We start from the raw sequence: 27960 nt of genomic DNA on the forward strand, positions 1-27960 counted from the left end.
TTATTATTATTATTTTAGGTAAAGCTTATTGATTCACATTCTCCTCGGTAAGCTTGACAATGCTCGAGATTATTCACTTTTAGTAACTCCTGTATGTTTGTAGATTTAATCCTTGCTAGGGTCTTGGTGAGAATGTGTGCACGTTGCTTTCTAGTGTCAACTTTGGTTGGTCCCTAGTTAATTGTAACGACCCTAAATTTTTACTAACCTAAAGTCACTACTGTGTTATGTAACTGTTTTATGCGGAAATAATCATTTGAAACTAATCATAAAGCATTGTCATCGACTTACACGTTTAATAAAGGTATTTAAAACAAATCAATGAAATTTTTTTAATAGAAATAAGTAAAGATAAACAGAAATACCCGATACTAACCTATAGTCTATGAAAATTAAATACAACTATCCTATGCATGTGTCATGGTTTTTAAAATTGCAACGTCGTCTCCCGCTGTGCAGGGGAGCCTTGCCTTTACTTGAAAAATAAAAGTAGCACGTGGCTTGAGTATTTTAAAAAATACTAAGTACCATTGGGGTTAGATGCAAGCACATACAATTAAGAATTGGACATATCATTTAAATTCATATTCTCTTAGGTAACTATCCAAAGTGGGTCATTCGATGTGTATTTTAGTTTCTACACACAACCCATATGTGTGAATATAAACCCACCAGTCGGTTGCATACCTCCTAAGCCCCTTTCCTGGTCGGGCTAACATTCTTTGGTGCTCTTGCCAGACAACCGGTAGGAATAGTGATTGTCATAGTATTATGATAAACACAATCATTTTTCTTTTCGTAATGAACTCATTCGTACCCATCATAAATTGGAAAATTTCTTGATGCATGAGGTCCCAACCTTTTTCATTTATCGAACCATGTAAAAACAACCCCTCACATTTTCCTTCATATCGGGGTTGTATAACGTATCGAAACATATTTACTATGTGTCATTCATGTCATACATCGTATCAAGTCATATCATGCACATAACATGTCCTCCAACATACCATACCATATCATGCACGTATCATATCATAAACCATATCACAATATGCATCATATCATCAAACATATTATATCATAACATATGTCATATCATCCGCACATCATACTATAACATGTATCATATCATTAACATATCATATCACAAACATATCATTTCATAAACATTTCATACATATAAAACGTTGCAAAACCATGGGGCACGTATCATTATACATGACACAAACTTTAACCATACCGATAGTAAGTCCACTTACTTGGTTGGCCTTAGCTGACATTCTCTCTAAAATAATTGCTTAAGTTCGTCATTCTATGCTTATTCCAAGAATCACTGAGGTATTTTTTATTAGAACATTCACTCAATTTCCTTAATAATTTTATTTTCCTAATCTAATTTAACTTGAATTGAGAAATTGAGCATCATGCTAATCTTTATCACCTTAGTTAAGGTTGACTTCAACTCGAAGAGGGTAAAAAATGAGGGAATCAGCACAGATTTCCTAAAACCGAGTCGAATGACTAAATTTTGAGCCGAGGAGACGCACCGAGCCAACTGAGCTGAAGGAGTCAATGGTTGTAGGCATGACACATGGCAAGGGGAGAAGCTGACGCGTACATGGGTCGCGTTTTGGGTTGAGGTGTATACTTCGGGCTTGTGTGGTTCGTCTACTCAGATTGCGAGCGTTTGTGCCGAGCGTCAGGTTATTGGGTCGTGGTACTATCTGGGCTGCGATTCCTAAAGAGATTGTGTTTGGGCAGTTGTGCATGGGTCGAGACTCGTGATTAGGCTGCAGATGGATACCTGAGGTTGGATTTGTCCCGATGAAGCTTTGAAATTAATGAAATGCAGCACCAAACTAGTTGTTACCTTCAAAACAATTTGTGACCAGCTTCATACTATTGGCAGATCTGTCGAGGATATTGATAAAGTGTATTAGTTCCTTCTTGGACTAGGCACTGATTTTTCAAATTTGTCTATTGATTAGATGACTTTCACCCTTCTCCCCTATTTTACATATTTAGTCTCTAAGACTGAAAGTTTTGAGTTGTTACAACGCTTATTTGAGTCTTTTTACTGCATTCCTACGACATTCACAGTCTCTAGTCATCACCGCACCCATGAAAATCACCCTGCTTCCATAGCAACCAATAAGGTCATTCTCATTCCCATGACAAAAACTTTTCCAACTGAAGACAAACTCAATTGAGTCAAGGTCGTCAACCATTTTGCTACCAAATATGTCGCACGAAGGGCATTATGCTGACTGTTACAACCAACAATACGCTTGGATTGACTCTGCTCATGCTCACCTTGCCGAAGCTTTCAATACGTCATGTTCTATTGCTAGACCCGACACTACTGATTGATTTTTAGACATTGATGTTTTGGCCTATATGACCACCAATCCATCTATTTTGGATCATTCCAAAAATTACACAATTAAGGACTCTGTGATTGTAGGAAACATTGCATCTATACCCATTACCCACATCGGTACTCTTTCTACTTTTCCAAACATTTAGTTATTAGATATTTCAGTTGTCCCTCATCTCACTAAGATCTTGTTTCAATTAGTAAATTAACATTTGACTTTCCTCCCTAGATTACATTAACTAATAATCTTTGTATTGTCCAGAATCGTCAAACAGGAAGGGTGGTGGTGATCGGTAAAAGTGATAGAGAGCTATATGTACTAGGGCGCAGCAACTCTCCCTTGATTTATATCCTTAAAATAAATCTATACGCAATTCATATGATTTATGGCATGTTCACCTAGGTCATGTGAACTATTCTATTATTTCTTTCTTAAAACAAAAGAGGACATCTTTCTCTTACATCTTTATTGTCTTCTCCATCACTATTTAGTACCTATCAACGGGTGAAAAGTCATTGATTGTCTTGTTCCCACAATGAACATAGGTCATGTAACGACCCTATTTTTCTACTGAAATAGAGTAACTACGATATGTATGACGTGACCTTTTTATGCAAAAATATTCCTTTAAATATATTTCAAAAACGATTTTATGAACTTACAAGTTAAAAATAAAATCCTTAAATCTATGCAACGCTTACACAGGGAACCAAGAAGGACAAGCCCTTCGTTTGAACACCAGCATGCGAACAGAGTTTCTAGGAACTTAAGAAAATGTTGGTGACTGCATCAGTTCTCCTAGTACTAGATGGGTCAGACAACCTTGTAGCGTAAAGAAATGATAAGGTTTTAGGGTTCATGCTTATGCGAAGGGTAACGTAATAGCTTATGCTTTAAGGCAACCAAAGGAGCATGAATAAAATTACCATACTCACGATCTTGAATTAGCAGTTCTAGTGTTTTTCTTGAAGACGTGGGGACATTACTTGTATGAAGAAAAAGTACAATTATATATTGACCATAAGTGCCTCAAGTACTTTATTCACGCCAAAGGAATTGAGTATGAGATAGAGAAGATGTTTGAAACTGGCAAAGGAGTATGTTGGTTCTAGATAACTGTTGTGTGCATACTCAGTTAATCTCCATAACCTATTATGAAGTCTAGGGCTTTGTGGTTAGAGTTACAAGTTACTGAGTTTAGATCTAACAATTCCCTAGGAGCCTAACCGATCACCACGGCAAATGTAGCACCTTAGGAGTATTATTAGGCATCTAGTTGCGTGAATGGTGTCTATAGCTTCGTGGGGGGGCCAGGGGTTCTTAATCAGTACCCACTACTCCTAGCCGTTTCACATGAAAAACGTAAGACCCACGTCGTTTAGCCCATTAGCTACATGGGATAAGGGAGGAGTCGCGCCCTCCAATGAGGGAGACTATCATGGACGTAGGAGGTACTCAGCACACCCCTAGTTAAGATATCATATAGTTTTAGATAGCCATGTATGAGGTAGCAAGCCATGTATGAGGTAGCACCTCATAGAGAGACGCCCGTCATTCACAACTTGACATAAGGAACTCTTAGTGTTTAAATGAAAGGACAAAGAACCGGAATAGTCCCAATGGGATAAGACAAGAACCAGATGTCCTAAAGCCAATGAGAAATTCGTGGGAATCTGTTAAGTCTAAAATGCAATAGAGCCTACAAGTAGGTGACTTACTGAGTATAATTTTTATACGCATCCCAGTTTTTCTTCCATTTTCAGGTGTTCATAGGCTACCAATCGAGGTGGAGGAGTGTTCAACGGTCACAGAGGGGGTCATTCTGGAGCGTCGGTTCATTTCCACATTTTAGAGTCTTTTGTATTCTATTTTATATTTGTACCTTTGTAATCTTTTTATTTTAATTTTATTAGATTCTTCCCTTCTATTATACTCTTCTAACTCAGTTCCGAAAATTGGGTCGTGACAGATCAGCTTGTTTTTCTCGACTTAGGTGGCTCGACTCGAAGTCTTGAGACCATTTCGTACCACTTTGGACAGTCCTAGAGTCATTTTTTACGTTTTCAGAAGCATTTAAGGTCAGTACGACATCATTTTGATCAATTTAAGTTATTTTTTAGCTGAAAGTTGATTGAGTTGACTCTGCTAAATAAATTGAATCATCTAATATGCCTTAACTCGATATCATAGGTCCACATAGATTGAATCGGATTTCAAAGATAGCTTGGGACTAGCACTAGGGATATGATAGTAATTCTGGCTTAGGTCAACCAAGTAAATGTCTTAGGATTGGTTTGGTTAGATGAATTGAATGATGTATAAACGACACATGCTTTGTGACCCTCCATATGCCATGTTTTATAATTGTATGACATGTATTATGTTATGTTGTATTATGCAATGACTTATATTACGATATGTATATTGTAAGTTAGGCTATGAGATGTTTATGTTATGTTATGGATTTTGTTGTGACTTCCATGTCGTATGATGTATAATACTTCTAAATGATATGTCATGCACATATGTTAGCATGAGTACTTTAGGATTATGAAATATTGTTAAGCCACGTATGTATTCATGAAAGTTATGTTACGAAAGAACAAATGTTCGACTTGCATCATACATTATTTATGGTTTAAAGCTATGGAAACCTCATGCATTTTTGTATCTCGCATGCATTGGGATACTTCTCCGTTATGATGAGTACGAATGCTTACATTGCAATATCTATGTACGTCATGATATTATGAGGGCTTTTTTCCCTTCATGGCTCCAACAGCGTGAGCGTGCACTAGCTAAAGAGAAGACCAGGGGATATGCATACGCCCGCATACATAGGTTGTGTGTAGAGAAGTACTACACATTCGATTTTTGTCTCGACTGAAAAGCAGAGTTCAAGGCTATGAATTTTTTTTTTATGAAATGATAGGTCCCACCATGATTGCTTGTGTATCCACTTTCGGACCCCAAAAGTGGGGTTGCTTACTAATTATTTATTAAAATACTCAAGTCATGTGGGTAAAGGTAAGGCACCCCTTATACGGATAACAACCTTGCAATGGAGGTCGAGACTGAAGCTAAAACAATTGTATTTATGTTAGATTATAGCCCTTAGATTAGATTAGGACATTTTCTTTACTTTGAGTTTTGGTTATTTCGTTTCCACAATTTTTTTGATGGTTACTTTTATTTGAAATGAATTTTACGAACGTTTAACTCCATGACATCGTTTACGGAATGTTTTAAATGAATTTTTTTTTAACATATTAGACATGTCATGCATAGCGGCCTTGTTTTTAATAAGAAAATCGGGTCATTACACTCACCTTCTCCCCTCCTTTCTTTCTCAATCTCTATTACTCACTTCCAATCTCTCAAATGCTTCCACTACGACGATACCCTCGTGATTAAAATCATTTTTTTCAATGACGTGTTGATATAGTAGTGTTCGAAATCATAGGTGAAGATTGAAATCTCAATCTCTATTTGAATTTGAAGCCAACATTGTCTTTGGTTTGAAAATGGCCACAAATGTTACTATCACCTTTCACTCTCACTCTTGCTTCCCTCTCTTTTTTTTGGGAACTTGTTGGTGTTGAGTGAGAAAACATAGGCATAAATATAATCGAACTAACTATAATCAAATTGAATCAAACAAACTATAATCGAATCGGTGTCGGTTTCTATATTCGGATATTGAGGAAATCTCAACTTCCTCAATTTAAAACACTTGAGACTTGAATGGTTTAGTTCATAAGATTCTAAAACGGGACTTAAAATTCAATCTACTCAACTTACGAACTTATATTCAATAAATGGGTTTGGTTAATTCAAGCTCCATTGATTTCCTTTCATCCAATAGTATACCCCAAAGAAAAATCGAGCATTACAAAAAACATAAACACCCCAAGAAAAAGTTAAGTACATTATAGCTGGTCACACTACGAGCTCGACGGGACCATGCACCCACTACACGAATAGTACCAAATTGCCTATCAATATATGTTTCCCTAAGTATACTTCAAATTATATATAGTTCTTAACTTCTCTCATAAATAAAATTTTGGATCTAAATCTTGAAATCCAACCACTCAAATGAAGATGACATTTTGCAAAAAGATAAGATCAAATCATATACAAGTTCAATAATATGCAAGCGAGTGATTCGAACATCTAATTTTTTGGTCAATAATATACATTGTAACCAACAAAATTATATTTAAGCTATCGAGAGGGCATTCCTCTTGGATACTGTTCGTGACTAATTTGATCAGAGGACATTATTCATCCAATCATTTTAGGATTTGAAATGATAGTTCAAACCATTTTTAAATAGATTAATTGAATATTTGAATCCAAACCATTTTTTAAAAAAATGAATCCAAAATAACTTATAATATATTTTTATTAATAAAAGAAAGTACAAATGTAGGTTAAGACTTCAAATCATAATAATAGAAGAAAAAATAATTGCAAATTAGTTAATAAAAAAAAACATACACACTATCATTCCTTAAATTAACTAACATAGGAAGCTCTCCCAACCATCATCAACAAGAAATTTGGTGGACTCAAGTTCATCTCATTAAATTATAACAACGCAACCCAATTTAAAATTCCTCGAAACAAAAAGAAAGCATTCATGATGAACAGAAGGTCCAATCAGAATCACGATATGATAATTGGTAAAGGGAGCGAGTCGTCTTCCTCAACGATGTCGCCATCATCTTCTTCTATTGCAGCCACAAGCGACGAGCCAATCAAATGCGGCCAAGTGGAATGCTAGTTCATAAGCACACCGACAAATCGGAGTCTCCGACGTCGATTCTCCACCTCAAAATCAAATTCGGGCCGTCCGATTATCAACTCCCCAGCCACATTCGGTAAAGAAACGTCGTAATTTTGAGCTAATCATTTGAAATTGATTAACTCAATTTGGCACAAAATAACATGTGGGGTTGCTTAGTTTGGTTTGTTTGGTTTGATTTTGGATTAAAATATTTTTTAAATTCAACTAATGCGGAAACGTTTATTTAAAATAATTCATAAAACGATGTCATGGACTTACACGTGAATATATAATTGTGCATGAGGTCCCCTTATTTTCTATCGTGGCGTAACAAATCATGCAAGACAACTCTTATTCTTTCATCACATGTTACACTCAGAAATATGCATATATAAACTCTTATAAAAATATTTCATCTTATTTCAAAACGTGTTATAGCATGTCACAGTATATCATGGCCTAACATAACATTCCATAGTATATCATGACATCTTATAATATGACCTAGTTTATTGTAACATAACATGACACTTCATTTATATCATAATATTATTTGGCATATCATATAGCGACATATGACATAACATAACATCACATATCAAAGCATATCACACATATGACATGCGTGAGGCCATTGAACACGTGTCAGCAACTCTTCTAAGTTGACAGTAGAAGCACTTACTTGTATAACTAAGCAAAAGCTACTACGACTCATGATCTTTGAGATTAGCTTAAGGGTACTCTCTAAGATTTAATTCTAATTGAGGAGTCCAACAATCATAAATTAAAATTCTACTGCAGAGAAATTGACTCACCCAATTTTGCATAAAAATAATTTAAATTTGACTTCAAAAAGGTTCTAGTGCATCAAGCCCAAGCCAAATTAGCCAAAATGTTTGTAGTAGCTAGAAAATATACTTTCATTTTGTTTATAAAAAAAAGTTGGGTTATTACATCATATACATCGTCCTCAAAAGTGTCTTAATCTTTGAATTACTCGGGGTATTTCTTCCACATCTCTTCCTTCTATTCTCACATAGTTTTTCCCGCTTGTTAGTTTTGTAAAGACAATTTTCCTGGTATATAGGACCTTTACTTCTCGGGCTAAAATTTTTATTGGTCTTTTCTCGTAACTTAGGCAATCGTCTATCTGTAACGACTCGTAATCTATGACATGAGTTGGGCCATTCAAATATTTGTCAAGTATGGACAGGTGGAATACAATATGAACCACAAAAAGGAATGGTGGTAGGACTAATCTGTATGCCACCGATCTAATCTGATTTAGAATGTCGAAGGATCCAATGAAACATGGGCTCAGCTTCCCCTTTCGTCCGACCCTTAAGACATCTTTCATCGAGAACACCTTCAATATTTTGTTGTCTACATCATACTCCAAGTTCCTATGTCTCACATCGGCATAAACCCTATGTCTACTCTAAGTTATGTACATTCTTGTTTTGATCTTTTTCGGCCTCGTTGGTGACTTGGACTAACTCTTGTCCCAATAGTTCATGCTTTCTTACCTCGTCCAGCTCACTGAGACATTTATTGTTTCAATATCAAATTTCAAACAGAATCACACCAATAATTGTCTAATATCTGTGACTGTGAATAATTTCCTTAAGATCTAACTTAAAATCCCAACTTCTTGTAAAACTAAGGCATTACTACAGCTAATATTAGACATCACAAGAAAGTAATATGTGTAAGCTTGTTGTCCTATATAGTTTTTCTTACCTTTTCCTATATTGATGTTAACTTTGTACACTGTAGTATGTGTATATGTATATATGTGCAGTGCGTGTGCCGCTTTCCCAATCAAAAGATACTTGCTTCCAAGTCCAAGCGCTAGCAGTAGAAGCTAGTCGTCAGAAGCGAACTTCTGGGCCAACTATTAGAATATTAGTAAAGGCGCCTTAGCCCATCAATTTCAATCTCGAAAAAGAATTGATATCTTGGACTTGTGATGTATCAATTACCATTTTAACAATCAAGTTCTCCAATCTATAATATACTTATCTATTAGATAATTATTGATAGGGATACCGGTCGGTATATCAAAAAATTTCCATTTATTTGTGTTGTACTTATACAAACTTTCTTGCTTTGATCTTTCTCTTTATTCTCTGAATTTAGTTTTCACTCAGTAAAGCTATTTGAAGAAGCGTTATAGTTGAGCATATGAAATAGCTAAAAGCAGCTATCGGTCTCACTCCTTCAAGCGCGTAAAACTAAATGTAAGCGCGACTCTCCCAACTCGGCTTCACTCCTACTAATGTGCTTCTCTCCTGAACCTCGGCTTTGCTCCCCTAAAGGCAAAGAAATTAATCAGATTTGAGTAACCCTAGGAACTACCACAGAGTTGTTCGCTTCCTTCTCATCCATCTTGCATTTCTCTTTTCTTCTTTCACTCGGTAACATGTAAAGGTTCTGGTTTCACTTTCTTTTCCTTTTCTTTCGAGACTCCGTTACCCAGTCATCATAATTGTAGGAGGGATTGCCCTTGATCTTATTTGATTATAACTCCCTCACTTTCTAAGAAGCTACTTTTCTCCAACCCGGGATGAACTACTCTTTCGCAAAGAGCCTTCCTTCCATTCCTTCATATGACAAGTGCACAGAGGTTGGAGCTTTGACCCGAACTCCTTTTTACCTAAATTCATCAATGAATGAGTTACCGAAGACTTGTTGGTAAATCGCTGACTGATTGTAGGTTGAATAATTTCTAGGGAGATTTCTAGGGAGAATACCACTGGTGATGAGGAAAAAAAATACCTCTAACTTAGATATATTAGATTATTCCAAAATAAATTGGCAATAGTTAGGAGAGGTGCGCCACAGCGAGCAGAAGCAAGGTTATTAGATATCTCAGGAAAGCCAGGCCAGAAGACTGTCCTCGATCAAAAGATTGTATGTCTAAATTTTCATAAGGTCCCCGCTAGAAGTCCTTCGAAATCTCGTTGAATAATTTTTATGAATTCTGTGAACATCATGAGCTGTCCCGTAATAAAACCTGTTGTTGCTAATACTTTCTTCTCGATTCCTTCTTCCATTACCCAAGCTCGGAGAAGGAAGAGATAAGAGAGCCCTATAGAGAATGTGGCCAGAAACCCTCTTATTTATTTATTTATTATTTTTTTTTTTTTTTTCTATTGCAATTTTTGAATTATCATATATATGATAACTTTTTCTCAAATGGATTACAGGTTCCAGAAATTCAGATCACCACACTGATTGTGATGTTGATGATGCAAGCCATCAAGCTTGACAACATTGTTGCTGAAGGAGATGCCTCTACTCAGAAAATTTTGCAGGTCGGACCATCAAACCAAACTAAAACCGACCGAATCAAACGCTAATCCTTAAGATGACAGCCCCCTGTATCGAGAGGCTGTCGTGTTCTTGATGAAAAATTTAACTAATCAAGTCATATATTCTCAATCAAAATGATAGGGCTTCGAATTTTTATCGCGTATTATATAAATAAAAGAACTTAAATCAACCCGGGTCATTGAAAAATGATCTCGAATAAACTATTTCGATTCAACCGAGCAATCTTTAGTCACATTGAACGTATAAATTATTTGCTTTTGGTTCTTTGGTTGTAGAGAAAGAGAGTGCAGAAATGTGTTGAAGGTAACAAATGCAAGAGTGAAAGTAGTAAAGCCAGTCATTGTGACAACCAAATGGGAGACTTTTGATACTTATCCTTCCACCACCAATCTCATTGATATCTAAATCTACTATGAACACTGATGTGTGATGCCTTCTTTCGAGTTTTCATCGTTGCGAAAACGGAAAAAACGAGGACGTTACGTATTCAAATCGACCCAAAATTGGATGTTTTTGGTAGAAGAAAAATGGTTTAAGGTTCAAACAATGCATTAAAAGCTAGAGCAACCGAGCAAGTACATGTGCACACATGACAATGAAACAAGGCTGTCATTGTACCATCACTAATCAATTACTTCTATTTTTCTATTGTAAGCTCAAGCCGGAACCGGGGACTTATCGGCATTGATGCGCTCGTGTTTGCATTCGATGGGGTACTTCTTCATCTTGACATGTTTCGATATCTCCAAATCGAAACATTTGAACATATGCTCCAAAGCGGAGATCTCATGCTCAATATCGATCTGTTTTTTGTCGTCGCTTTGAGTGAACATTTCTTTAAAACTATGAATCCTATCGAGTCCAACTCGAACACGAAGTCCCATTTCTTCCATTCTTGCATTTTCCCCACTTCTTTTCTCTTGATATTCTTTGATCTTACGTTTCAACGATCGGTACGCATCGAGCGATTTGAGAAGTTGTTCGGTCAACACTTTGTTTCTCTTTTGGAGGGCTTCCATGTTGGCTTGAGCATCAGGTACATTGTTTTTCTTCACTCTATGCTCTGCAACACAAGCTTGAACTTTGCACATCAACATTTCATTTTGTGCTTTGAGATCATTGAGATGTTCTTCCATTCCGTTCAATTGTTGAACCGTCCTCGCTAGCTCCTTCGCGATAATCTCCTTCTCCTTTCCGATGCTCGAACATATGCTTTCGAGGCTTTTCCTTGCAGCCATGCTTGCATTCAGCTCTCTCCTCAATCTCTCCTTCTCATCCATCACCGGTTCGTTACTCCGTTTGTCCCTCGGAACATTTCGCCTAAGATCGGTGTTGCACCGTCTAAGCTCAGCTGCCCTTTTCTTACCAAGAAATTGAGATTTTTGGATTTGGGTTTTCACATCATCAATTATAAGCATCATTTCAGATATCCTTTGATCTCTACTTCCATTATTGCCTTTCACCGAAGCATCTTTGTACTCATGGATTAGTTTTAATAAAAGCCTCACATTGGTAGATACTCCTAAACAATCAAAAAAACATCAATCAAAACACATACCAAAACGCGTAAATTGCAAAATGTTCGATCATGAAAAACACGACATACCGACAAAGTTTTGATCGACGTGATTTTGTCGTGGACTGGTTAATGCATTGGCTAATTCAGAGAACGATAACGCTCGAACACGGGTCACGTCAAGGGATTCCATGAGGAGATAGATGGCTGTAAAAACAGATCAAAAAGAGAAGAAAGGGAAGAACAAGGATGAAATCTAATGCAAAAACTATGGTAAAAAGATTAAAAAAAAAAAATTACTTGAAGAAAAAGAGAGACTGTTTTTTGTTCAATCTCTCCTTTCCCTCTTCTTTGTTTGCAAAACTGTTTTTTTTTCGTACGTTTTGTTGGTGCAAACATGTCTGAAAATGGTCGTTTTTGGCTGTGTTGTGCGCAATTATTGGCCATCCATTGACTTTTTCATTGGTATTGAGAAGTTCTTATTTTTATTTAACCAATTTGGATTTTTCTTTTTTTTAATTTTTAAATAAGGGATTTTAATCCTTAATTGTTTATTTTTGTCAATGATAATTGTTTAAATGGCTTGAATAACTGGCTCACAATATAGCTAAAATTGTTAAATATGAATGGAAGCATAAGTTTTAATATAGTAACATACGAATAAGAATATAACGCTGAATCTTAATATATAAATGTTTGATTATCTATAAAAATTCAAATTATTGTAAGATAAGATATCGAAACAATGTAAATAATCACAAAGTGAGGATTAATGAAAAGACGGTCAATAATAATAACGTAGTTTTGAATGTCTAAGTAGCTAAAATTGTTCGATATAAATAATGTGGGTAAGTTTTAATATAGTGATAAATGAGAAGAATGTAATGAACATAATTTCTTAACGGAAATAATAAAAATCAAAGAAAACAGTTAAAATGATGTCATAGACTAACTTAAGATCTATAAAATAAAAATGTAACTACCTGATGTTCCAAGGTCTTTGATGAGACGTTGCCTCCAAATGTACATAGGTGTCTTGCCTTTACCTGAAATGAAATAGTAGCACAAAGCTTGAGTATTTTAAGAAATACTCGGTAAGTGACCCCACTATTGAGGTCAAAGAAGGCAAATACATGCAACATGAATGAGACCTATCATTTAGAATTGTATGCTCTTAGGTGACTTTTCAGTTCGGGTAATTGGATGTGTATTTACTACTCTACACACGGCCCACACGTGTGAATATGGACTCACTAAGAGGTTTGCACACTCATGGGCCTCCTACTGGTCGAGCTAGCGTCTCTAATGTTGTTGTTGAACACCCAAAAAGAATAGGGATCATCGTAGCTTCATGATGATCATTTTCTTTTTCATACGAATCCATACTCATCATAAGAGGAAGTATTCTGATGCACGTGAACATACATTTATGCGGGAGGTTCCAACATTTTTCATTATAAACAATATATCATGACATTTCATAACATATTATAATTCATCAAGGCATAATATGACATTCATTTGTATTCTAATGTTACTGGGCATATCTAGACATATCATATAACAAACCATATCTTATCATTACAACATATCGTATCATTGAAACATATGATATCATAAAACATAATAAACATATCAAACATATGACACGTGCGGGGCCACTAGACACGTGTCATCATACATAAAACAACTCTTCCAATAATACCGATAGTAGAGCCGCTTACTTGGTTGGATTTAATTGAAGTTCTATTTAATTTCGAATTGGTTTGCCTTCATCTCTCGAAATTTGTTTCCACTTATGACGAGGCGCTTCACCCTATTAGAAACATTCGTCTAATTCCTTCAGTAATTCTAATTCCTAGCTTAATTTAGCTTAGATTAATAAAACAAGAATTCTAGTAACCTTAAATTCTTTCGATACGGTCAAAATCAGCTTTGGGAGGGCTAAAAATGTAGGAATTGGTATCATGTATACCAATCCAAGCCGTTTACGCCGCTGGAGCCACCGAGCTGCGCCAGAGCCCAACCACCGAGTGAGACGTGAGAAGGCACGCGTCACACATGTGCAAGGGCTGGAGGTGCGCGGGTTCTTGATCAGTTCAAGTTGAGTCACTCGAGTACGCGCATAACGTCTTCTCCTTCTATATTTCTACTGTGTAGGTGCTGCATATGGGAGCATGAGAACTTTTTGATGATTTGTGAGGGGAAGAAGTGAGGTTTTTGTAGCGTTTGTGGACAGTTGTTTCCACGAAAATTACGATGCTAGTCGAAAATCTCTCATTTTTGGCAAGCACAGTTGCTGTATTTTTTCTTTCGTTACAAAGAATATGGTTTTAGGGATTGCTTTCTAGCTCACCCAAACATCGTAAATACAAATGCTCGATCATATACAAAAAATCAAATCTTTATAAGGATAAAGACTATTCCCACAAATCAACTCACTCATGTGCTTCATGGCTCAATTATGAAGTTCCTATCAATTTTTTTAAACTTTTCTTAGCTATCTTTCCTTAAGATCTCTCTCATTTAGATATGGTCTCGGTTCATTCACATACTCTTTATTTACTCGGGTGTCACTATGTTGACCACTCAAATTTGCAAATCACATCTATACTCACTTGAATGGGTGATCAAAATAGAGTTAGTGTAAAATCTTATATGGGTTAGGTCGGAGAACGAAACATTCTTTACAAATGTGTGAAAACTCTCCCTAGTTTATGCATTTTAAAAACTTTGAGGGAAAACCCGAAAATAAAGCCTAAAGAGGACAATATCTACTCGCATGAATGGCCGTTACACTTCTCTCGCATTCTCGTGCGACGATGATTCTTCTTCCTGTGTTCAGTGGCATGATCTCAAACCGATAACGTCATCCAAGTTAGCACGAACTCCAAGCAATCGTGCCGAACCTAGTTTATGATTGAAATTTTAAAACTATTAATATAAACACGAACAACACCTAATGAAAATAAGTGCAATAGTTCTTCATTACAAAATGGAAATAACAGAAATAAAATTCTTTATACTAAACTTCTCTATTAAAAATACTTATGGAAGGGTCTAAAACGATCAAACTAAGTCAATTAAAGCTAAACTGAGCTAAGGAAGTCGACCATAATATTTTCACTCTAAAATAACTAGCAAGACTCGTTTTGAATTGTGGATCATAAGTGAGTTATATCTGATCAAGGGTCGGGGCATAAACGTTTTGATACTCTAAGTGCGAAGAACCATGGGGTCACTGCAATGAGCAAAAATCTCACTCACTAGCCTAAATGTCGAGCAAACACTCGAATGTGAGAGAAAGGGATCACCCAAGGAATGAACGAGCTCCAAGGAGGGAGGCAAGAACCATGCTTTCAAAAACCTAACTCAACCCCCGGTCTGAATTTTATCTTCTATTAGCTTTAGATACTCAATGAATCTTTTCTTCTGTGATGAATTGTTGGCTCCAATCCTCTAATTTATCTATGTGGATTAAGGAGAAAGGGGACTCGACCGGAAATAGATTGTAACCAACAGAATTTCCAGATATTACTCAAAAGAATCGACATACCGCTAGTCGATTACAAACATTTCATAGGGAGATAAAAGTTAGATTGATCCGTCTATGTGTATTTTAGATTTAAATATTAACAAACCAAAATTTATTTCATAATTCTATGTTATTTTAGATATGGTAAATGAGTGAGTAAAGCTAAGAACCTGCCTTTGGGAGGGGAACAACAGTTGAAAACGGTTGCTAATACTTCTTACACTGAGGAGCAAAAGGAAGAATCCATTAGAGGAGTGACTCGCTTCTGATTAGCTAGTTGGTGAGACCATAGATTTTCACATTTGGATTAGGTACATCTCTGTAATAATTGGATGAAGGAGCTGTAGACATGGATTCTGGCAATGCAATGCCGTTGGATTCTCAGGTAAATCCAAATGAATCATCCTTTATACTGAGGTAAATCTTTACTTCAAATTTTTATTTTTAGGTCATCACACATTTTTCACTATCTTAAACATCTCTTCGACTCTCTAATTTAAAAAATAAATAAATAAATAAAAAATAAGTTATCAAAAACATGTTCGGTTTTTTTTTTTCATTTAAAAATAAAACAAAAAAAACAAATATCATAGAGTGATTTTTGTTTTTTTTTTTTTTTTTAATAGAAAATAGGAAACTAAAAAAAAACTAAATAGATTTGACTTTCTAACACGTCACGTTAATTCGTATCATTATTGTTAAGGATATTTAATACTAAATTATAGTTTACCATATATATCATAAATAATTAAAAAAAAAACTAATTTTTGTAATATTTTATCGATATAAATAAAAAAAAAATATGGGTATTGGCGTTGACAAAGTTGGTATAAAATTGGTAAACGTAATTTGAGTCATAAAAAGAAGGGTGTCAGTGCGAAAATAGAGGCCTTCCAGAAAGCGTCTAGGATGACGGGTACGTGATGGTAGCTCCGTAACTGACCAATCACAAACAAGCACGTGGTAAACAGTAACAGTAATTTCTTAGGCCACCCCTCTTTTCCTAACTGTACATCCCCTACGTGTCACTCTAGCAGGATTATTTTCAAATTAATTATTGTTTTTGTTTATTTATTTAAGCAGAAATCCATAGTAATAGGCCGCGTAATACTCTCTCTAGGCACAAGTTACGGTGCATGCCTACCTCACGTGACCCACCCCCATCCATTTCTCTATTTTTTATAAATAAATAAATAAAAATCTTGAACTAATTCATAATTTCAAGTTGATTTTGTCAGTAACTCGAACAACTCGATTCAATTTTTCAATAATTAATAATTAACTCAACTTAAATCAAAGATTCACGGGTAGCTTATATTGTCTGATTTGAGTTTTCCCTTTTAAGCCACGGCTTTAAGATGTCGGAACGTTGAAGGTTTCCACACCTTCATAAAGGATATTTTTCTTTCCTCTCCAACCAATGTGGGACATCACATAGGAGAAGGTTTAAGGTTTCCACACCCTTACAAATGGTGTTTTGTTCTCCTCTCCAACCAATGTGGGACATCACTATCCACCCCTTTCGCCACCCAGCGTCTTCGCTGACACTCGTTCATTTCTCCAATCCATGCGGGACCCCCACCAAATCCACCCCACTTTGAGCCCAGTGTCCTTAATGGCACACCGCCTCATGTCTACCCCCTTCGGGGAACAACATCACAATCCACCCCCTTCGCTGCCTAGTGTCCTCGCTGACACTCGTTCATTTCTCGAACAATGCAGGACCCCCACCTAATCCACTCCCCTTTGGGCCCAACGTCGTTACTGGCATACCGCCTCGTGTCTACCCCCCTTCGAGGAATAGCGAGAAGGCTAGCAAACCGTCTGGTGTCTGGCTCTGATACCATTTGTAACGGCCAAGATCCACAATCGAATATTGTCCTTTAGGATTTCCCCTCAAGGCTTTAAAAATGTCTGCTGGGGAAGGTTTAAGATTTTCACACTCTTATAAAATGGTGTTTTGTTCTACTCCGGAACTAAGGTAGAAAATTAAAAAAAAAATAACACAGAAAAAAAAGAAAAATGAAATAATTAGGGTCAAAGGGAGGGGGAGTATGGTATAGGCCTGCGACGCCGTTTTTGCATTGAAGAAGAAACCGACTCATTGGGAGTGGAGCGACCCGACTCAACGGCTAAAATTCTGACGCCAATCTGTGTTTTGTCGTTGAAAATTAACTGTATCAAAATAATAAATAAATAAATATATATGTGTATATATATATATATATATATTTCTTTTTACTTTTTACAGTTCTACTGAGTAGGTATTTGTTGAGGTAAAAAGCATGATGCTGTCTGGTTGACTTTCAGTTTTACCACGTTGTAATTATTGCGTCTTTTGTCTCATTGTTTTTCTTAATTAACTCTCTCTAATCTTAGGATTAAAGGTTAATTTATTTTGATCTCTCATTTTTTTCAACAAATAATAATAATTCACAAATTTACAAACCCAACAAACAAAATAAATAATTTGTATCTACTTCTCGTGTCGAAGACAAATGGTGTAACGGCTCAAGTTTACCTTTAACAGATATTGTTATTTTTTTACTTTCTCTCTCGGACTTCCCTTCAAGGCTTTAAAACACGTTTACTAAGGAAAAGTTTCTACACTTTTATAAAGATGTTTCGTTCTCCTCCCCAACCAATGTGAGACTCTCACAATCCACCTCCCTTCGGGGCCAGTGTTCTCGCTGGCACTCATTCATTTCTCCAATCACCCCCCCTTTGGGGTCAGCATCTTTACTGGCACACCGCCTCGTATCTACCCCTTTCAGAGAACATCCTAAAGAAAACAATATCTATTAGCGGTGGGCCTGGAACGTTACAGTTGTAATTTTATATTGAATAATAAAGGGTTCAACTATGAGTATATAAATAAGAGACATTATTTCTATTGTTACACGTCATTTTGGGAAAACGAAGAATAAAGTTATGAGATTTTATGTTCAAAATAGATAATATCATACTGTTGTGGAGGTTCGTTGTTCTTGTCATCTCGATCGTCTATAAATTTAGTATTTCATATCTACCGTCAACAAAAGAGTAGCTCTTCCGACCATCGAGATAGTAATCTAATCTTTTATTTTAAAAGAAATGAAATTATTGCTATGTTATATAAAATATAACGTTGATATGAGAATTTTAATTTATTTATATATATATTAAAATAAAATAAAATGATGAGCTGACTAAAGTTAGAGTTGTTCATGTTACGTTGAACACCAAAGTCAACTCTAATGTCTTGAGAGAATCTTCCCTTTTCTTTTTTCTCTTTATTATTCAATTTTTAAATCATTTTTCTCCCTTTGTTTACCTATTCACTTTATTTATTTATATATATATTCTTTGACCGTGTCCGCTTTAGCCCGTTATGTATCGTCATCAGCCTAACAGTTTTAAAAAACATCTATTAGGGAGATGTTTCCACGTTTTATAAAAAATGATTTGTTTTCCTCTCCGACCGATATAAGATCTCACTATTGGTTTCGTTGACTTCCTCTTGTTGACTTAATTTCCAATTCTCGCTAGTTCCTTATCCTTTCAAATTTGGAGATGTATTTGGATTGGATCAAAAATCATCGAACAGAGTTAAAGCTATCTCGACTTTCCCAGATAATGCTCAAGATCTCACTGAGATATTTTCGTTACAAGAGCACACAAGCAAATCTCTCTAATACCTCGTCGAAACTCCTTCACTCCCTGAGACACTTGGTGTTTAAGCTCATCACTCTAGTCGAGTTTTAGCCTCCCTTTTCAGGTAAAACCCGACGAACACAACGATTCAATATTTATTCGATAAGACAAAAATATATATATATATATATATATATATATATATATATATATATATATATATTGATAATAATGATCTGAACTTCAAAATCAATACAAATATAATCTTTGAATTTTTTAGTTAAAAACTATCGCTTCGAACTAATAACACGAATTTCAACTACTAATTTATGTTCGGTTCCGACATGTGATATGGTTCGTTAAGTAGTTAGAAAATGGGATTTATCAAGGGATTAAATGATTAATTAAAAAGATTATGATAAAATAGAGTCGACGTGGCAACAGTCCATTGGTGGGTTGGGACAGGTAAGGTTTTGTCTTGTTTGGTAAGTGTTTTAGGGACAGTGCTTTAAAGAGGCCTGTTTGTGCTGCCTGGTTGGCAGGTGATCACAAGGACACTCCATGTGTTGTCAAAACGCCACCGTTTTGATTCTTCTCATAAAATACACGTCGTGTTGTCCACGCGCTAAACCCTACCCCTTTCCACCCGGCGCGTGGCTCTCAAAACCCTTCGTTGAGTGTGGGTAAGTTTTAGAACCTCGACGTATGCAAAATTATTATTTTTTATTTTTAAAAAAATTATAATTACATGGTATGTTTGCTATATAATTGTTGTAATTATTTAATTTTTATTTTTATTTTAAAGGGATTGATGGAAGAATCTTAGCCGTTGATGCTTTGGTTTTGTCCCACTTATTACCCACATGATTCTATTATCTCACACGATCAATATCTTCTATGTCTAGGTATTGCTATTTGTGAGGCTATCTTTGTAATTTGTCGTTTTTTTCGGAAAAATAATCTAAATCAAAAGTTTAATATATGGCAGAAGTGTTCATATGACTCGATAACTTGACTAATTCCAACTACTTAACTCAAATCATAAATATTGGTATTTGTTACATTTTTTACTCGGTTTGGATTGGATTGAATTTTTGTAACATCGAAAATTTAGATCCGTTCGTAAGTTGACATTTTTGGTCTAGTCAAACTGATCAACTCGAAAATAGGGTTCTAAAATATTTCATATTTTAGTTTTATGAAAGTTTAGTTATTAAAATAAAAGTAAAAATTTCTAAAATATATATATTTTTTAAAATCAGAACCATCAAACAACCTTACACGGGTTGGATTGACATATTATTTACCACTCAAAAGTGTGAATAGATCTGAAAATAATATTACTCAAACAAACAATACAGCGTTAAAATGAGAAATAAAATTGAGATCGAAGGTTCAATAAAGCGTTTAAATAGGATACAAGTTACTAACTAAGTCTCGAGAATAAAATAAAATATACTGTTGATCAGAAAAACTATTAATGGATATGTAAGATATATTTCATAACTAATATATTCTCCAAATATTAACTAATTCAAACTACGCACTAAATTCTGACATGGATTAGATTAAATTGAGTTGTGAACTCTATTCAGGTTATTAGGGTCACCAACCCAACTAACTCAAAATTTCGGGTTGGTCCACAAGATTTTTCCAGCCCAACTCAACCCGTGTACACTCCTAACATATGACAATAATGTAATACCGGGCCCTTTCAAAAAAAAATGAAAGAGAACAGAAATGCAAAAAATGCGTACGGCTACGATACGATCTGTCGAAAAGAGGATCTTTACAAATAATATATTATAAATTGGAACATAGTTCAACGACAAAAACACTAATTACCATCTCGAGTTCGATGGTTGAATTTTCCACCGGATCAAAATAATGATGGTTTAAAAAACTAATTTATTAGATTAAGAAAGGAAGTTAAGTCAAATTGATTGTGAAAGGTTGATTTAAAACCACAAACATTAAAAAATGAAAAAGGAAGAACATAATCTTGGGGATTTGTAGTGAAATTAAGGGAAAAAGTATTTTGTTTTTTTGGGTAACTTTAAATTATTTGCATAATTAATTATGTTTTATGATAATTGAAAGGACATAATGTAAACTTTATCATCGACCAATCTAATTTCTTTTTCTTTTTGACTTATTTCAATTTTAGCGGAAAATTTCGTCAGAATATTTTAAATAAAAACTTTTTATCACTAAAGGTAACGATACTATTTTTTTTTTCTTTCAAGATAAAATCGTTACTGCATGCATGTCATGATTAATTTGTGAGATAAAACCGTTACTGCATGCATGTTCATGCTACTCGTAAACTTGCAAGTATAGAAAATCGAGGCTAAAATTAGATTTAACCACCCCGAGCTGAAACAAAACACATTATTATGTTATTGTAACAATGAAAAACATGAGTAGCATGTAGAATAAACTATCTATAGCTTTATTCTATGACTTGCTTAGTAGACACCGTCAACTGTGCATAGAAATGTTGAACACAAGATTGGTCGAAAAATGCAGTTTTCTAAGTACGTATCATGCTTATGTCCTGTGTAGGCCCACTAGGTGGGCTCATTAATTCACTCTATAGGTTTGGGTATAGGCTAGTGCACGTTCACGCTGCTAAAAACCAATAGAAAAGAAAGAAACATGAATAATATCGTAGTGTACGTATCTGTACATAACATGCTAAAGAAGTAATCTATGATCATATGACATACAACATGCATGAGGTCCCGCATTAAAAATCAGAGTTCAATGAGATAACGTGCATAATACTTACATACTTACATACTTACCATGACGTGTATACATATTCATGGTATTTCACTCATGCTTATCATATAACAGTATATCATGTGTTTCACAATGCATAAGTATGGTCATAATCGAACATAAAAGGAAGTAAATGCTTTATATATTTTATTCAGATATCATAACATAAATAATAACACGTAGATAGTGTCTTTTTCTTTCTTAGGAGTTCCTTACTAAGGGTATGTTTTTTTCTCGGCTATAGTCTAGGTTAATTTGTCCCACGTAAGCTCAACTTAGGGTAATTTAGCAGAAGCTAGTTTAAATTCTTAGTTCCTGGTCCAATTTGGACCTCCTACCCTCGAAATTTCTCTTGGGTTCATTAGGTCTCCTGAATTATCGTTCCACTTGTCTCTTTCATCATAATCATCGCAGTTCTAAACCTGTATCGTAGGTCCTCGAACTGCAACCTCAGTTTTAAGTTCTCATACGGTTCATGCATTCTGAAGTTCAACCAACTTACTGTCTCACAACAGGGAAATTAACTGGCAAACGCCCAGATAATCCCCATAAAATACAATCATAAATTTATAGTTATCTTAATCCCTGACAATCAAGCTAGGTTTACAATTAGGGTCTAGTTGGCGAATTAGTAATCATGACCATATAATCACATAAACATCTCGTGCATGAACAAAATTCAATCAACTCTCAAGATTCTACTACAGACCCAATTATTAATTTGTGACATGTTCACTAAGAAACGGGCAAATTCCCAAATAATTCTTACATAATACAATCATAAATCATATGTCAGTCCTCTAGTTATTCAGATTCTCGAAAATTAAGTCAGATTTACGATTAAAGGCTAGTTGATGAACCCTTAATCGTCCTCGTATAACCGTATAAAAATCATATGTGTGAACAAATCTTGAACAGAGATATAGCATAACGATCTAATCATGTGTAAACCGATCTTGGAAAATGTGCATCATTAAATCAACATATTTTTTCATAAATCAATTCAACTCATTTCAAGCTCAAATTTCTATAATATGTTTTTCATATATACTACAAACAAAGTTAAATCCGAAGTTCTGAGGTTTATTTACTTGGTATAAGCAATGCTTTATACTCGGGTTTGGGTCCTTAAAAAATCCAAAATTTTGCCGAGATCCTCAAAAAGATCCTACATTGAGAAAAACCGTACAAAAAAACTCTCGCTCTCAAGTTAAAAAAAAACTCTCGCTCTCAAGTTAATCATCCCCGTAATAGCAACAAAAACATATCATGCATCGATGTATTATCGATAAGGACACAACAAAAACATATCATGCATCAATATATTATTGATAGGGACATAGTATGGTAATCTAATTGGGGATTCCTAATCATGATTTCAGTTTGATTGAATTTTGGACTCGTTTCAAGATAATCTTAAAAAAACGAGCATACTATTGTCATCGATCAATTAGTTCAAATTTGATATTAAACTTTCCTGTAATCTCTTATAACAAACTCCTCAACACACTTCAAGCATTTCTTATTATGAAGTTTTGACGTGTTACTTGCGTGGTTCGACTGTTCATCAATATGAGTCTTTAATGAGCTCCATATTTCTTCAAACTACCGTAACGAGTCCTAAATTAAGTGAAAATATGAGTAATTTGAAATTAGATAAATATAATATCATATAAAAACAAGGTAAATCGCATGAAAATTGAAAATCAATTTGATTGGATCAACCAGTCATCCTCGACTTCCAGGAAACTAGTTTGTTTCGTACGTGTTTTCTTCCCTCGTTCGTTTCTCTCGTTTCAGACCTCACAAGCTCCTACTCACTTCACCAATCATTAAGTTTCGTCAAGAATCGAGAGAAATACAAGTGTTCAAATTCACTGAAAAGCACATAAAAATTGTACCTTTACTATCTCCACAATTTTCAAGTTAAGCGTCATTAACTCCTCCCAAGTGAATAATGCACCAACTTAGTTACAACCATATAAAATTATATAAATAATCAATAAATCCATTTCTTTTTTTTTTACTAATTTTAAACAAATATGTTACCTTAAATTTGGTTGATTTAAACGATTTAGATTAAGCAGCCTATCTTATACAATACTTTTGCAACTGCATTGTATTTGCTTTCATTTATTAAAATTTAAAATAAAATAAAATAAAATAAAATCTCAAAGTCGATTAGAAGAGGTGGAAAATAGGAGCAGATCGAATATATACACGTTTTGATCGTAATCTGCCGGTGACAAAATACGGAAGTTAGGTTGCGCCACGAGGCGTTGGATCCCGCCGTGGATTAATTCAGAAGTAATCAAACCCGCCCGAATCAGCTGCCTTGTCCATGGATTTGGCCACCGGCGCCGGAACCGGCTTCCGCCGTCGTACGCCGGGGACCTCGGGTGGCGTGAGCGACCGAATGAGGGCGAAGTTAAGGCCTTTGAAGAATGGATGCTTCTTAATGTCGGCAGACCCGCGTTTTGAACCCAATCTCCGGGTCGGGTCCTTGTTGAGCAAACCGGATATTAGATCCCGCGCGTGGTGCTCAAGCACGCCGGAGGTCTCGGCGGTCGGAAACGTCAACGGCTTCTTTATGATGTTTCTTAGCGTTGTCTCATTGGATGAAGCTGCAAACGGCGTCCGGCCGAAGATCAACTCATAGAGAAATACGCCAAAAGCCCACCAGTCAACAGCGTTGCCGTGTGACCCGCCGGCGGCTACTTCCGGCGAGACATACTCGTGAGTACCGACAAAGGAGCAGGACCGAGCAGAGACGGGTTCGGCAACGAAGAGCCAGTTGGGAGTCAGGGTTTGGACCTTGCGTGACCGGAAAAGCCGGTTGTAGAAGCAGGAAAAAGGGCTGGTAGTAGCGGCGGAGGCGGTGGGTGTTCTGTTGGATTTGGGGTACGCCATCGCATCGGGGAATGCCGAATTTGGGGAGGAATCCGGCGATTCAACAGCCGGAGTGGCATCCGAGCAGAGAGATAGATCGAAATCCGACAGCATGATGTGACCGTCCGATCGGACAAGGACATTCTCCGGCTTAAGGTCTCTGTAGATGATTCCAAGCATGTGAAGGTACTCTAAAGCAACGAGAACTTCAGCAGCATAAAACCTGAAAATTAAGCATAACATTACAGATAAATCACCAAATTACAGGATAAAAAGTTCAGGTTTCTCAGTTTTTGGGTATTTTGTTCTATTATATTGTATTGCAGTACAGAGATTTTGCTTGTACATAAAGCAAGCAACACCATAATACAAAACTAATATATAGATGCATATATATATATATATGCACAGTTCATGTTGCAGTAATTGCTTGAACAAGAACAGAAGTAAAATAATCCTGATCAAGAAGAGAAAACCAGAGGATAATTCAATGAAAATGGAACTTGTTTTAAATATTAGCAAAAGAATGCGGCAAAGTCAGAAGATATCCGAGCAATTTCGTCTGCAGAGCAGAGTGATTTTATAAATAAAAAAAAGGAATAAAGAAATAATAATTTCCATTGAAGGAGACATCACAGAAAGCTAAAGCAGACAAGATTGTAACATCTCAGGTTTCACATCACAAGCAAACAAAAAATATACTGAAAACTGCAAAATTAATTATGTACATGTTGCATATTATCTTTTCAATTTCATACAGAGAGGATGATTGTTTTCAATCGTTCCAGAAGAGTTACAGCTTTCCAAGAATCTACATGGTATCTCAGTATTTGCAGTGATGAATTATAGCATATACGATTTTGTTTTTATGGACATGAATTACCTTGCGGAGCTGAGAGAGAAGCGTTTACGCGGCTGTTTATGGCGGAGAGAGTGCAAATCACCGCCGGAACAGAACTCCATGACGATGCAAGAGAAATGAGACGCCTCAAACTCAGCGTAAAGAGTAGGCAAAAACGGATGATCCAGCATCTTCAATATTTTTCTCTCCATTTCCGCCCTCTGCACCTTCTTCTTCAATTCCAACGCTTCTTTATCCACCACTTTCATCGCGTACAAACACGAATCGTCGTCTTCATCATCATAGCCACCGTCGGTCAATTTCCGCAACTGGCATAGATAAACGGTACCAATGTCGCCAGCGCCGATGCGACGGAGAAGCCGAAAATCACGGAAAGTAAGCTTGGATTTCCGTCGACGAATGGCGGAGTAAGCGAAATCAGACGATCGATGAGGCTTCAAATCGAGACTCCCCGGCGAGAATCGGGAGGTAGGAAAATCAACCGCAGCATCAAACGAGAGACGACTGAAGCTACTACAACTCTCACTACTCATAGAGTTCTGACTCGAATTCGAATTAACAGCTGCTTCGTAACCTAACTCCGCGTCTGATCCTCGAGCGATCTCTTCTAACATCTTATATTAAAAAAATCCCCAAAAAATCACAGGACGTTGAAACCAGGCGGCAAGAATGAACGGAATCTAAAAAAACACTGTGCGCTTAAAAAAATCGGCCGCAAAAATTACAGAATCAAAACAGAAACAATGAATCGAGGTTGTTCTATGGCATTCGAATCAGATACCAGAAGGAAGAAGAGAACAGGATTAGTTTGGTTTGGTTTGGTTTGGTAGCAGAGGAATGGGAGGGTGAGGATGAGGAAGAACAGTTGAGAGTATCTTTTGTCGTGAAGCGGAATCAGAGATTGCAGGCTTTAATTTCGATCGGAGCTGAAAATTAGGGTTTGTGTAGCAGAAGAAAGAGGTCTGTTCTTGTTGCAGAAGAAAGAGAATACGGAAGAAGAAGAAGAAGAAGAAGAAGAAGAAGAAGAAGAAGAAGAAGAAGAAGGGAAGTTGTCTCTGCCGCTTTCTTCTTTCTCTCTCTGATTCACACAGAACCTATTTTAGAGAGAGAAAATTAAACTAAAATGAGCGATGGAAGCGCGAGAAGTAGCTGTATGGGTATTTATGCTTAGGTGTACGGACGCTTTGATTCCTAACCATGGTTAAAACTTCAAATCCCCCTTTTAACCATAGTTTACTTTACCAACATGTTCATATAATCTATCGAGACCCGTCTCGAACCAAGTAGATAATTTCTGATCAAATAGTGTGTTGAATCACATCCGAAATTTTGTATAGACGGGAATTAAATAGGAGGCGGGGACGAGAATGAGAAAGACTTCCTCGTCTCTACCGAATAGACATCTCTACTCATAATCAAGAGAGTGGGGAATCACCATCCCGATCTCCACAAAAATAAACGAGAAATTTCGTTCAGACGGAAATTAGATAGGAGGCGGGGACGGGAATGAGGAAGACTTTCCCGTCCCGCCGTCCCTATCCTGCCCAATGGACATCTCTAACCTTAATCGAACTTATATACTTAATTATAATTCGTGGAGTCTCGTCTTAATGGAAGTAGATAATTTCTGAGAATGTGAGAGTGGGTGGAGAATCACCGCCATGATCCCCGTAAAAATAAATTTAAATTTTTGTACAGACAAGAATTAAATAGAGGGTGGAGGCGGAAATGAGAAAGACTTTCCCGTCCCTGCCCAATAAACCTCTCTAATCATAATCGAGAGAGTGGGAAATCACCATTCTGACCCCCACAAAAATAAATGAAAATTTTCGTACATACGGAAATTAAATAAGAGATAGGGACGGGAATGAGAAAGATTTCTCCATCCGTGCCCAATAGACATCTCTAATCGTAAACGAGAGGGGAAAATTACCGTTCAGTCCTCAAAAAGAATAAATAAAGTATATTAAATTTAAATTTTATGATGAATAAAATTGTAAAAATTTAATTTATAATTAATAATAATAAAATTGAATTATAATTTATATGTATAGATAATTGATATTTTATTTATGTTGGAAAAAGAATATATATTAAATAGTAGAATGGCACTCAAATTTTTGTCGTGGTTTAATTGAATTAAATGAGACGTGACCTCTATTTATTATGCCATTTGTTTCTGAATTCTTGTTTACAATTTCTTTTTTTCAATAAATAAAAAGATAGTCAAAA

At 35.9% G+C, this 27960-nt stretch overlaps 2 protein-coding genes across 2 annotated transcripts; both read right to left on the reverse strand.

The window, feature by feature from the left end:
* Positions 1–11037: 11037 nt before the first annotated feature.
* On the reverse strand, positions 11038–12383 carry LOC111456791. The gene is made up of 2 exons (XM_023098783.1): positions 12116–12383; positions 11038–12031 (listed from the first exon to the last, which is right to left on the reverse strand). The coding sequence occupies exons 1-2, from the start codon at positions 12216–12218 to the stop codon at positions 11166–11168; spliced, it is 969 nt and encodes a 322-aa protein (XP_022954551.1). The 5' UTR covers positions 12219–12383; the 3' UTR covers positions 11038–11165.
* An 11639-nt stretch (positions 12384–24022) lies between these two features.
* LOC111456752 (protein kinase PINOID-like) lies at positions 24023–26802 on the reverse strand. Its single transcript, XM_023098735.1, has 2 exons — positions 25750–26802; positions 24023–25089 (listed from the first exon to the last, which is right to left on the reverse strand). The coding sequence occupies exons 1-2, from the start codon at positions 26340–26342 to the stop codon at positions 24279–24281; spliced, it is 1404 nt and encodes a 467-aa protein (XP_022954503.1). The 5' UTR covers positions 26343–26802; the 3' UTR covers positions 24023–24278.
* Between the last annotated feature and the right edge of the window lie 1158 nt (positions 26803–27960).

This window comes from Cucurbita moschata, unplaced genomic scaffold (assembly GCF_002738365.1).
Source record: "Cucurbita moschata cultivar Rifu unplaced genomic scaffold, Cmos_1.0 Cmo_Scf00019, whole genome shotgun sequence".
In the NCBI taxonomy this organism is placed as follows: domain Eukaryota; kingdom Viridiplantae; phylum Streptophyta; class Magnoliopsida; order Cucurbitales; family Cucurbitaceae; genus Cucurbita; species Cucurbita moschata.

Coding starts and splice junctions, on each gene's coding strand:
- LOC111456752 (XM_023098735.1), bottom strand. CDS start 26,342: ATGTTAGAAGAGATCGCTCGAGGATCAGACGCGGAGTTAGGTTACGAA. Junction 25,090..25,749: donor TTCTCTCTCAGCTCCGCAAG/GTAATTCATGTC, acceptor CTTAATTTTCAG/GTTTTATGCTGCTGAAGTTC.
- LOC111456791 (XM_023098783.1), bottom strand. CDS start 12,218: ATGGAATCCCTTGACGTGACCCGTGTTCGAGCGTTATCGTTCTCTGAA. Junction 12,032..12,115: donor CGTCGATCAAAACTTTGTCG/GTATGTCGTGTT, acceptor TTGATTGTTTAG/GAGTATCTACCAATGTGAGG.